Source organism: Bidens hawaiensis, unplaced genomic scaffold (genome assembly GCF_021521415.1).
Source record: "Bidens hawaiensis isolate Kalapana, Puna unplaced genomic scaffold, B.hawaiensis_p1.1 tig00001179_1, whole genome shotgun sequence".
NCBI lineage: Eukaryota > Viridiplantae > Streptophyta > Magnoliopsida > Asterales > Asteraceae > Bidens > Bidens hawaiensis.
In genome coordinates, this window is record NW_027491068.1 from 1,458,135 (window position 1) to 1,471,065 (window position 12,931).

Consider the following 12,931-nt stretch of genomic DNA (forward strand, 5'->3'; position numbering starts at 1 on the left):
CATCAAAGTCTCTTCCAAAAGATTCTAGTTTCTATCTGGTTTCTTTCTATCTTCTTGTACCATTTGATTAACGAACGAGGTTCGTAACAAGTCGAGGAGAACTCGGAACACTTAATTAATGAATGATAAATTATGAGTGTACAAACTTGCCCCACACGTACGAAGATTTTCGACATAGCATTAATTTAAATATGACGTACAAAGAAAGTTTACTCATTTGAAAAAATCGAAGTCTTGAAATTGGTATTTACGTCAAACTTGTGTTCATGCAAAATGTCTTTGATTTGCAATTTGCATGGACGCATTTATTTATGGTTGATAAATAATGGCCATTATGAAATCTCTTTATTCAATGATCAAGAAAAAAGATATTTAACAACGACAATACTAAGAAACAGAATAATTTAGTCGATTTGTTTTTGTTTCCACAATTCCACTATTATTTGCGATACAATGTTGACCCTTCAACAAAAAAAGATATTTAATAAACGTGGCAATCCACCATTTACGACTAACATGAGTGCATGCATGTACTACAAATAGTACCCTTAATTGAACTACTTTGGACATCCACACACCTTCAATCAAATTACATTTCGAGGCTAATTACTACATCAAGCTAGAAATGGCAGCAGTTGGAGTCAGTGCTATCGCCCAAGCGAACACCAAGAACAATGCCGAGCCGGTGCGCCCTTTGGCCAACTTTCCTCCTTCTAAATGGGGTGATGTGTTCCTGTCGTTCTCTCTTGACGATTCGGTAAGATTAATTTCTCACCCAAAGAGTTTGAGAAAACTTAAAAAACTATATTGATAAATAATACTTTGTATTTACTGAGTAGATAAAAATCTAACATCTTCTGACTGACAGATTATGATGAAAAAGATAATGATGGAACGTTCATTACTTTTTTATATTTAATATTAAAACTAAAGACCTAAGAATGAAACTTAAAGATAGATGATACATAAAACAATAACTATAATAGATTATAAATTCGGTCCAAAAGGGATTTTCAAGTTCCGGATCGATAATCAAACACGAACTAACGAATGACTTTCGTTTATATTAATCAAAAAAATCTAACTTAAAATACATATTAAAATATCTCAAACCCTAACTTGGTTTGACTCTTGATGAACCCTAACTTGGTTGCATCAACTTCTTAACAATCCTAACTTGGTTGTCCCATTTATAATGCTAACTCAACTTAGCTAACAAGAAACCTAATAACTCATTTTTAATTCTTGGATTGGGCCTTACACTCGGGCCAAACAACAATTGAGCCAACAATCACCCTCTCAATTATTATATCTGACTCACCCGACTCACCCCTAGTTCCGGCTTGAAATATGTGAGTCTTCAACTTCACGCTTGTCATTCTTTTCTTGATTCTCCTGAGACATTTCTTGATCTCTTGAAATGTTCTTTGAGCTCCACTTAGCTCGAAGAAACACTTGCTTCATTTGATCATTACATGTCTTCCCTTGGGCTTGAATCTCCTTCTTGACAGCACTTTAGTTTCTTTAACACTATTCTTTGGACTTTGAATTTTGGAGCTTGGATCTTTGATTGAAATCTGACTCATACTCGGCTTGTCTTCTTTCGGTCCAATTCTTTGAAGATCCGAACCTGTAAAATTCTTCATTCCAATGATAGTTCGTTTGCCTAGAATTGTTATCTTAAGGCTAATCATGTACAATCGGTTCTTGGTCCTTGCCACCTTCATCAAAAGCTTACTTGTATCATCTTTAATGGTTAGCAAATCGTGTTTCATATGAACCTCGCATCCACCTTCCGTTGCTTGACCAAAACTTATGATAGTGCATTGTAGGCTCGAGATATAGTAGATATCGGTCAACAGACGTTGCTCCCTCGATTTCCCTTCAATTAAGACCGACTCTTTTCCCAGAAAATCAATACAAGATTCATCTCCGAACTTCTCCTTTCCCGTGACACGTTCATTCAGCTCATAAAAATACGCCTTATTACCCGTCATGTGATTTGAGGCTCCTTTTTCGAGATACCAAACATCTTTCTCCATCAACTCGGTTTCGAAACGCTTTGGAATTACCCCGTCTTCATTCAAAAAACCGTTTACTGATCACCAATTCAAGTCCCAGGTCGACAATCAAACATGAACTTGCGAATAACTCTTGTTTATATTAATCAGAAAATATAACTCAAAATACTTATTACAATATCTCAATCCCTAACTCGATTTGACTTTTGATGAACCCTAACTTGGTTGCATCAACTTCTTAACAATCCCTAACTTGGCTGTCCCTATTTATAATGTTAACTCAACTTAGCTAACAAGAAACCTAATTTGTTGTTTTTTACAATTGGTAATAAGTAATAACCGTGTTTTCTTTTGTAGGTAATGGAAGAATGTGCTAAAGCCATGGAAGAGCCAAAAGAAGAAGTGAGAAGACTGATCATGGATCCAACAATGGATTCAAATAAGGCATTGACTCTGATTTATAATGTTCGTCGTCTCGGTCTGACATATATGTTCTTGAAAGAGATTGAAGACCAGCTTGACAGACTTTTCAAAGAGTTCAACTTGGAAGATTATGCTGAAGTTGATCTACACACAATTTCGATTAACTTTCAAGCTTTCCGTCACCTTGGTTACAAACTGCCTTGTGGTAATTAGGGTCATTCTTTTCCCTTCTAGCAAAATCACAAAATTATTACTGGAATCTAAATATAAAAAACTCTCTAAGCTACTAACATGCATTAAATATCTGCATAGTAACCACTAAACTAGTATATATTATTAATCATTTATAAGATTGCAATGAATATATCTATAAAGAACTTAACAAATCACATCCCTCTCGCTAGCTAACGCAATCTTTTATGATGTGCCGTCAAATTTGTGACCATGTAGATGTTTTTAACAAGTTCAAGGACAGCGACACAAATACATTCAAGGAATTCATTACCAGTGATGTGAGGGGTATGTTAGGCTTATATGAATCTGCGCAACTGAGGTTAAAAGGAGAGAAGATTCTAGACGATGCTTCAGCATTCGCTGAAACTAAACTGAAGAGTTTAGTAAATACTTTAGAAGGCGATCTCGCACAACAGGTGAAACAGTCGTTGAAAAGACCATTTCATCATGGGATGCCAATGGTAGAAGCAAGGTTGTATTTCTCCAATTATCAAGAAGAATGCTCCACACATGACTCGCTATTAAAACTTGCAAAACTTCACTTCAACTATTTGCAGCTACAACAAAAGGAAGAACTTAGGATTGTCTCAAAGTGAGTCACATATCATCGTCCTATAAATTAAAATTACAAGCATTATTTTACTGCACCAATGATTTAAAGTAAACAAAAAAGCAAAATGCATACTCTTATAATTTACATATGCGTATAAGTTAAAATTCACACTTCCTTCCATCCCCGGCATATAGATAAAAATGTATGAAAGATACGAAAATTATAAAAGCTGAATGTTGATCAAATATCTTATAATTTGCTTTCAGGTGGTGGAAGGATATGAGGTTTCAAGAAACTACTCCTTATATAAGGGATAGAGTACCGGAGATTTATTTATGGATATTAGGATTGTACTTTGAACCTAGATACTCTTTGGCACGAATCATTGCCACCAAAATTACGCTGTTTCTCGTGGTTCTAGATGACACATATGACGCGTATGCTACCATTGAAGAGCTTCGCCTTCTAACCGATGCAATAAATAGGTAACAAATTAACACATAGTGGTGCTTCAAAACATCATGCACTTCAATATAAAGTTACTATTGCAAAATGATATCTTGCTGTATATTAACATTTAATTTACTTTTAGATGGGACATTAGTGCTCTAAGCCAAATCCCGGAGTACATAAGACCATTCTACAAAATTCTCCTGAATGAGTATGCTGAACTTGAGAAGCAACTAGCTAAAGAAGGACGTGTGAATAGTGTTATTGCTTCAAAAGAAGCGGTATGATTTACACAACCAATAATATGTTGTTGAAAGATTTACACAATTAACTTATATCTTGTGCATGAAATATAATCAGAAATAGTGGGGGGGAGATATAAACAACGACGGTTACATATATAGTCATCATGTGTATCACATTCAAAGCAATACATACAATTGAATTATGCAATTTCCACAGTTATTATTGTTTAGATATAATCGGCAACTTATTCTCTATATGTATGTGTATGTTCTTTCTCTATATGTATGTGTATGTTCAGTGAACACTTTATCTTCATGCTGATTTTTATTTTTCGTTATTAATATATGGAATCCAGATCCAAGACATAGCTAGAGGTTATCTTGAAGAGGCTGAGTGGACAAACAGCGGATATGTGGCATCTTTTCCGGAGTATGTGAAGAACGGATTAATCACTTCTGCCTACAATGTTATTTCGAAATCTGCTTTGGTGGGAATGGGTGAGATAGTGAGTAAAGATGCTTTGGCTTGGTATGAAAGCCATCCAAAGATTCTACAAGCTTCGGAGTTAATTTCAAGACTCCAAGATGATGTTATGACTTACCAGGTAACTAATTAAATTCTCTATAAGCCATAAAAGAGATTTTTGAACTAACTTTTGCTTTGAAGATTGTGTAGTTCATTCTAACAATATAATACTTTCTTTAATTATCTCTAAGTTCGAGCGTGAAAGAGGACAATCAGCCACCGGTGTTGATTCATACATCAAGACCTATGGTGTGTCGGAAAAGGAAGCTATCGAGGAGCTCAAGAAAATGATTGAAAATGCATGGAAAGACATAAACGAGGGTTGTCTCAAGCCAAGAGAAGTATCAGTGGATTTGCTTGCCCCAATTCTTAATCTTGCACGAATGATAGATGTGGTTTACAGGTATGACGATGGGTTCACTTTTCCAGGAAAGACCCTCAAAGAGTACATTACTCTCTTGTTTGTCAGTTCTTTGCCGATGTAATAGTAGAAAAATGGTTGTTGTGTGTCTTTATTACAATCTCCCATCTTTAACTGTTGATTAGTGCAAAATTATTAATATATTTTCTCATATAATGGACACTGTCTTTGTGTGAATGAATATATCATATAATCAACATGTCTTTCTACCATTTGCCTTTGATACATTTGGTTTTCTGGCTCCAGAGGCTGTGAAATTTTTTAGTAGGGTTCAGCGCGTCGTACACGGAACCTCTTCAGCTTCTAGGTCCCAAAGTTTCGTTTTTAGCAGGATTGGCTTTGCTGTTCAAAAGGGGGTTGCGGCGCAGCTTGTTGCCCGTTTGCCTGCCACTTTATTGTAATCGTTTTATAGTAAATTATATAAAACTTCGATTGTGATGGATATATCATATATGTGGTTGGGTTGACTTAAACCAGTAAGTGACATTGTATAATAGGTGTTAAATTACTAATATGGTTCTCGCATGTTATAGTTCACATCCTCAAAAGTTCTTGCATTCTATAGCATTCCCACTATAAATTAACTACGCGACTACTTCTGCTGCGGTAACTGTTCTACACGACTACTTTTATGTGATGATCACTATTCTATCCGGAACTATATGTGTGATTACTCTTTACTAGCGATAACTACCTATCAACCGATAACTTACATAAGCGTTAACTAAGGGTATGCAGAACTTACCTCTTGTTCTTTGTTGAAACCTTGGAATGGGATCTAACTGGTGGCTAACTTCGTGAATTCCTAAAAATGAAGCAATCTATCTTTATCCCGTAAAACATGCCTTAACCGAACCCTAAAATGAACCCTCTCTATCGAGATCTGATGGTGTTTGAAGTTGCTTCACAAGATTTCCACCGGTGAACATAAATATTCTTTTATTAATTAAAAAAAGACATGGGATGTTACAAGTATTGCTCACTAGAGCCATTAACTTAATCTAATCACCCGGCCTAAAGATAATAAAATTATTATTATTATTATTATTATTTTTGAGTTTGTAATATATTTTATTTTATTAACATTTAACACCAACCAAACTACATAAAAGAGTCATTAACGGAGCCATCGCTAGCTAAAACTCCAATATGAATATGAAGTTTGAGTCAGGGGAAGCATAAAACGTTAATTAATGTTGATTCAAAATAGGTTCACAAGAGTTCAGTATTGCCTAGTGAAAGTGTCTCTATAAATTGGCTAAGATTTAACAAAGGTCTTCTAGGCTAGCGGTATTAAAAGTGTTTATGGTATTGTATTTTGTTACCCTTTAGATTAGAGATGGTTAATGGTAATGGTCGAGTATTGATACTCATCGGGCAATTACCAGTTAGGTATGAGGTATCCATGTTAGGTATTAGAAGTTACTCGTTGGGATTTCCAAATACATTTCTAACTATTTTAACTTTTATATAACTTCATTACTCAAGAAAATTAGAAAAAAAATAAAATATAAACTAATGAATAAATAGATTAATCTATTATCGAAGATTAAGAGTAAATATAAATATAAAGAATTTGTTTGTATGTATGGTTCAGGTAAATGGGTATTTATGTTTCAGGTAATCAAGTTAGGTATCACCTAATCATGTACCTGTCCCAAACCCACGATTTTTCTTAAAATTAATCCTATACCCCGATACTCGTCTTGTGACCTATCTCAAATGCTTTGTGTTTTGTAAATATGGCCGTCGGGTTTGGATTAGTTTGCCACTCTAATTTAGATACAACCCCAGAATCCATATAATATGGCGAGCGTCGCTAGAATACAAGATAATTATAATGATTTAAGTATATCTCTACATCTCTTTGCTAATATCCCCCTGAATTTCTAGCGGGAGCAAGGCGTAGTGGCGTACACTCGAAATAAAGGAGATCCCCAAAACAAACGTGGTACCTGGAGTTGGGGTGACGTGAGTTGGGCCACCCAGCCTAGTCTACTTCGAAATATGCAATGAGATTTTGACTGGATCAATGCCAAAGTATATATTTTTACATATATCCCCTTATTAATATGCCTTATTACATATTTATCCAACCATCTAAACTAAATTACATGTTTCCCCAAACTCATAAGAAATTACCCAATTACCCTCTTTAACTCCTATCAAATTAAACAACCCTTTTTTGTTTCAAAAAGTTTTCCACTCATCCATCGTTCCACCTGTGTACTAACCGGCGTCATTGCTCCACCTACAAATCAAGTTTAGGGACGGTAGAATCAGACGATGGTGATTGAGAACGGCCAGGAGAAGATTATGCTACGGTTTCAGGTATGGTAGTTTCCGATGGGTTTCTGCTTCTGCGGCGGAGATGATGAAGATAGTGAATGATGGGTGGTGAGCGGTGGCGGATGTGTGTCCGGTGGAGAGTGATAGACGATGGTTGTAGAGTTGGGGTTGGGTTTGTTGGCGGTGGAAAGTGGACAGTCATAGCCGACGGTGGTACTCACTAGACGGAATGGTGAATGGAGAATGGTGGTGGAATGGTGGTTCAATATCACAGTTTCGTGGATTTTTGTTCACTACATTTTTTCTCTCCACCCTACAATTTACACTCACAACATTCAAAACTTCACCCTATAATTTACAAACTCTCCTCACATTAATATAGGGAATTCTCATCCCATTCTCCATCCCAATCTCTATAATTACACTAAAAAACACTACATTTCTCTCTCCTGTTCAATTAAATAATAATTTTTTATACCTTTATCATTACAGTTTTCTCTCTCCCCCTACTCACAACCAATTCAACAAATATTAAAAAATAAATAGGGGCAAACAATGTTCCCCAAATTTACAAAAAATCACTACATTTCTCTCTCCACCCTATAATTTACACTCACAATCACTCACAACCCCACCCCATAATTTACAAAATCCCCACATATAATTATAGGGGATGGCTCGTGAATGCTCTTAGAGCATTCTTATCCAACTCCTCATATTATGTGAGGGGGTGTTTTTATAATAAGAGAGTGATTTGAAGTGTTGTGAGTGAAGAATTTTATATTTTAGAAAATATAGTGATTTTTCTGTATGTTTGAAAAACTACTGTTCACCCTCTATAATTTGTTAATATATTTTGAAAGTGGTTGTGAGTAAAGGAAAGAGAAATGGTAATGATAAATGTATAGAAAAGTATTATTTAATTGAAAATGTGAGAGAAAATGTAGTGTGTTTTAGTGTAATTTTGAATTTAGGGATAGAGGGTTGGATGTGAATGTTCTTATTTAGTCAAATATATATGTTGATGTTCCATAAGAACAAAGTTAGTTCAGTAAGATAAGATTTACAAGAGAATCAAGAGGATGCTTCCAGATGATTAAAAAAATTGTTTTAAGGGTAAAATAGTAATATAATAAAAGTTTTTTAATGAAATGTGTAAATATGTAATATATATGGTTTAGTAAGGGGAAATATGTAATTGTTGTTTAGGGGTTGGATAAATATGTAATAAATTAACGTAGCAAGGGGATATATGTAAATGCCTCAAAATTATATGCAGCTCTTGTGAAGCATGCATGAAGAAGAAAACTTTTTGAACGGCACAGGATATGTCGAGTCGTGTAAATTTGAGATTGAAGTGCTCTGGCTAAACTTTGGTAAGTCAACGGGGTGCAAGATTAGAGGACGTATCCATGAGCATTGTCTAAGGTTGCAAGAGAGGTCATGGATGACATGCGCATATTGAGCCTGAGATTAAAAATCAAACTAGTTTTGTACTTTTGTTCCGAGTAGCTGTAAAGAACCGGTAAGTTGCCGACATATGTCATGGCAAATTATCGTGAATAGTGATGATGTTCTTCAATATCTCGAAGTCAGGAGTTGTGAGAATGATATCATCTATATAAACTAGTAAACATGTTTGATTCCCATGATGGTAGACAATTAAAGAGTCAGTGCACAATGTTAAAATAAGATTAGAATGGGTAATAATATTACCTTATACCATGCATGCGGTGCTTATACCATGCATGCGGTGCTTTTTGTAAGGTCATAGTTTACTTAAGAACGATGATTGAGACTAACTATGACCACCGCAAGGCTAAAAATCTTTACAGCCGTTACAAGTATCATCACATTCGATGCCAAATCATCTATCGCAAACTGTTCAAATGAACGTCTGACTATATCTACAAATAATTTGTCTCAAAAAAATTGCGTGATCGACATTTTTTTTCAATTAGACTAAATCTGTTATTATGACAAATCCATTAACAGTTCAACACTAGAACTCTGTTCAAAACTATAGCAAAACATCATTAAAGAAAAAGACAAAACAAATGAAGGTATAACTAGAAAACATCAACTCCAGCAAAAAAAAAAAAAGAAAAAAGTGCAAGGATCACAAAAAGTGAAAGAAATACTACTCTCCATCAACAATCTCATACAGTCGCATGCATTTGAACAAAGACCATAAGATTCCACCACATTGCATATAAAAATATCAAGAGTCAACAGCATCAAACACAAAATTCTCATTTTGCATATAAAAATATCAAGAGTCAACAGCATCAAACACAAAATTCCTAGCAAAAAACTAAAATCAAAAGATTTAGTAGGTAACCGGTGCAAGAACCTCCAGTTGTGAGCCAAGTTTCTTTTCCGCTGCCTTCTCTGCTTTTGCACGCAGTTTGTTAAGCTGCTTCTTTCTCTCATACACCACTGCAGCCTTCTCCTTCCTCTTCTTTTCAAGTTCCTATAATATTAATAATTCAACAATAAATCAAATATAAGTTAACACAAACTTATAGATATTGAAATTTCAAAAAACAATAATAAATGATTTACCTTGATGGTTTCATAGTGATTCCATCCAACCTCAGATGATAATCGACCCAACAAGCAGTACTTGTGACCTGCTGTAAGCCTCAAAACCCTGTTTTAAAAAAAACAAAATCAAATCATATTATCTCTATCAACTAGTATTTTATAAACAGCATGATTTATCATCAAATAAAGTACTAACTTGAGTGCATCAGGGATGACCATCCTCTTCTTCCTGTTGTAAGGAGTTGGAACACCTTCATAAACCTTCAATCGTGCAAGTGCAGCCGCTCCACGCTTAGTCTTGTGTGGAATCATCCTACACATAAAAATATAAATCTTACAATACTAATAAAAGAAAAAGTTGAAGCTTAGGTGTCAAGCCGACATTTCTCCTAATTCCTAATCTCTCATTTCATTCATTCTAGCTATTCATGGGTCAAAACAATTTTGTCAAGTAGGCTATAACATAGTGTGGATTTTATTCATTATTGAATTAAGTTTCATTTTCATACTTGAGGTTTGATCAATTACATAACTTTAATACTTTTTTTTAAATTTCTTGACGTTTCCATTAAAACCATGCTATTTTAGTACTTTTTGTTAACCACCCGTTTGTTTTTTTCCATTAAATCTACTTAAAATTAATTTATAAGTATTTTGAGAATCACAATTGAAATAAAGGATCAAATTTATTTTTTATTATTTGACAAATCCCAGGTTCAAGAGCTAGTATATTAATATAGATTCACCAATGTTAAATAATTATTTAACACGCCTACTAATAACTTTATAACAAACAAATATGTTTAAATGACAATGAACCGTTGCTACGAGCCTATAACTACACCTTAAAAACACATCATAGCAAACAACCACTAATTCATTCCTAATGTTTATTTAAAGCAAAACTACATTATTGAATTCAGGCCACTACATAACATTAAAAAGAAGTTGCAAAAAATGTCAACATTCATATGCACAAAACCATGCTAAATGCATCTGTTTTTAACAGACAAACATCTTATCAATAGTGCTGCGGAACTCACTAACCGCCAGTCGGAAGTGGGAGTACCAACAATCAAATTATAGTTTTATGTTTAACTTTTTGAAATTATATACACTACATTATACTCGCCTACCAATTATAAAGTCCAATTACATAAAATCAAATCGGTCGATTAATTCTATTTTACAACATTGCTAATCAATGGTATGCAATAAAAACCTTTTAAATCATAATTACAGTTTCGTCATTAAACCTTAATAATTTAACTTCAACATATAACATATAAACCATAAAACATATAATGCGTAACATTAAAAATAAACTGAAAATGTACTGTTAAAACATTAAGTCAGATGCCCAAACTTGTGCTAAATGGATCACTTTTTAACAGACAAACATATTATCAACAGTGTTGTAGAACTCGGTAAGCGCAAGTAAGGCGGTGGAGTAGTGACCGTCAAATTCGAATTTTATGTGTAACTTTTTAAAATTATCAACACCACATTATATATATAGAAACATGATCCAATACATTTTATTCTTAACATGAAAACACTGAGAACCAATTTGCTGTTAAGGTTTATTTTTATAGGTGTTTGATGTTAGTTTAGTTCCTAATTGCTAATTTTAGATTATCAGACGTTAAAAGTATTTGCAGATTTATAATTTGTTGATATTATTAGACCTTTTTTTTGTTGTTATAAGTATTTGCTGTTATTATTTTGTTTTTGTTTTTGATTCTTTTGTTGTAATTTTAGGTTTTTTTCTTTGTTATTGTAAATAATTATCTATGTAGATTGCTATTGTAGTTGGTATTTTTTACTGCGTTATCATTTTTTTTAAATTGGTATTGGTTCCTACGTTCTCATGTTAATATTAAAATGTACAAGAACCTTCCCCTATATATATATATATATATATGAACACATAAATTTATATATAATTTATCAAAATAAGCATAATTTTTCAAACAGTTTAGAAATTTTAACAAATATCGACCAAAATTTGCCAATTTCCTGTCTGCCTTTAACCAACTTTAACCGCGTACCGGTTATAAAGTCCGATAACATAAAATCAAATCAGTTGACTAATTCAAATTTACAACATTACTAATCAATGTTACGCAATAAACACACTTTAGAATAAACCATAACTACCGTTACATCACTAAACCTTAACTTAATTTCAACAATATATAATAACAGTTAATCACAATTATACCAAAATATAAGCCATAAAACATATAATGCGTAACAATTTACCCTCGGATTGTCCGCCAGAGGATCTTAGACGGAGCACGGAAATGAATGGGACCGTGAGACGGCTTAGTGTTCATGCGCTTGCGAAGAAACCGAAGGTACTTCATCTTCTGACGGACGAGTCCGCCGGAAAGGCAGATCTCTTCACAGCGGACGGCAGTAACACTCTGTCCGTTGAGTAGTTCTTTGGCAACGATTGAAGCTAATCGTCCGAGCATGTGGTGGCGTGCGTCCACCACCACTTCTTTCTTGCAAACACCCGATCCTGACACCATTGTTGTCTTCTATGTTTAGGGTTTCACTCACCTGCGCCTCCAAGCTCAAAGTTTAATTAGGATGAAGATGGTGGTGTATATAGGATTAGGGTTTCTAGTGGGCCTACGTTTAAGCCTGAAAATAAATTCATGGGCCTGAACCAGTACTCTCGACCATACCCATAAGATAAGATACGGATAACATATTTATTTCAGTACCAAAACCCGTACCCGGAACTAGGTCGGATTTGTACTCAGTAATACCTAAAAACTGGAACTTGTTCCGTACCTCCATACCCTAAACCAAGATTTTCAAATACTAGATCTATACAATAAACCTGAAAAATACCCCTAAAAAAGTGCAGCCCCTCCAATAACTCCATCTATACCCGGAAAAAGCCCGAAAATAGAGTTTTCAATACTCGAAAATAGGATATTCAAATACTCGGTTCTATACTCGACCCGAGCCTGATGCATAGGGTATGGATTTTAGAGACAATACATGGACCCGAACCCGACCCGAGTATTGCGAATACCTGATTTTTCAATGCCCGGTCATACCCGAAATCGAGTCCCGTTTTGTGCACCTATATTATAAACCGGTTCTGGTTATAACCCGGTTAAGGTGGGAAATTGTTTGAACCAATTCGTTTAGATTATTAACCGATTTGGGGCAAAAAAAAACTAATTTGGGGAAAAACAACAT

The 12,931-nt window shown here is 34.4% G+C and overlaps 2 protein-coding genes across 2 annotated transcripts; one reads left to right on the forward strand and one right to left on the reverse strand.

Annotated features, from left to right (window-relative positions):
• The first annotated feature begins 533 nt into the window (after positions 1 to 533).
• LOC143562465 (germacrene A synthase 1) lies at positions 534 to 5,059 on the forward strand. The gene is made up of 7 exons (XM_077050256.1): positions 534 to 757; positions 2,379 to 2,649; positions 2,895 to 3,270; positions 3,498 to 3,716; positions 3,824 to 3,962; positions 4,283 to 4,531; positions 4,644 to 5,059. Exons 1-7 carry the CDS (start codon positions 626 to 628, stop codon positions 4,935 to 4,937), a joined length of 1,680 nt encoding a protein of 559 aa, XP_076906371.1. The 5' UTR covers positions 534 to 625; the 3' UTR covers positions 4,938 to 5,059.
• A 4,356-nt stretch (positions 5,060 to 9,415) lies between these two features.
• On the reverse strand, positions 9,416 to 12,310 carry LOC143562476 (large ribosomal subunit protein uL13w-like). Its single transcript, XM_077050265.1, has 4 exons — positions 11,975 to 12,310; positions 9,906 to 10,022; positions 9,728 to 9,815; positions 9,416 to 9,635 (listed from the first exon to the last, which is right to left on the reverse strand). The coding sequence occupies exons 1-4, from the start codon at positions 12,244 to 12,246 to the stop codon at positions 9,492 to 9,494; spliced, it is 621 nt and encodes a 206-aa protein (XP_076906380.1). The 5' UTR covers positions 12,247 to 12,310; the 3' UTR covers positions 9,416 to 9,491.
• Positions 12,311 to 12,931: the final 621 nt, after the last annotated feature.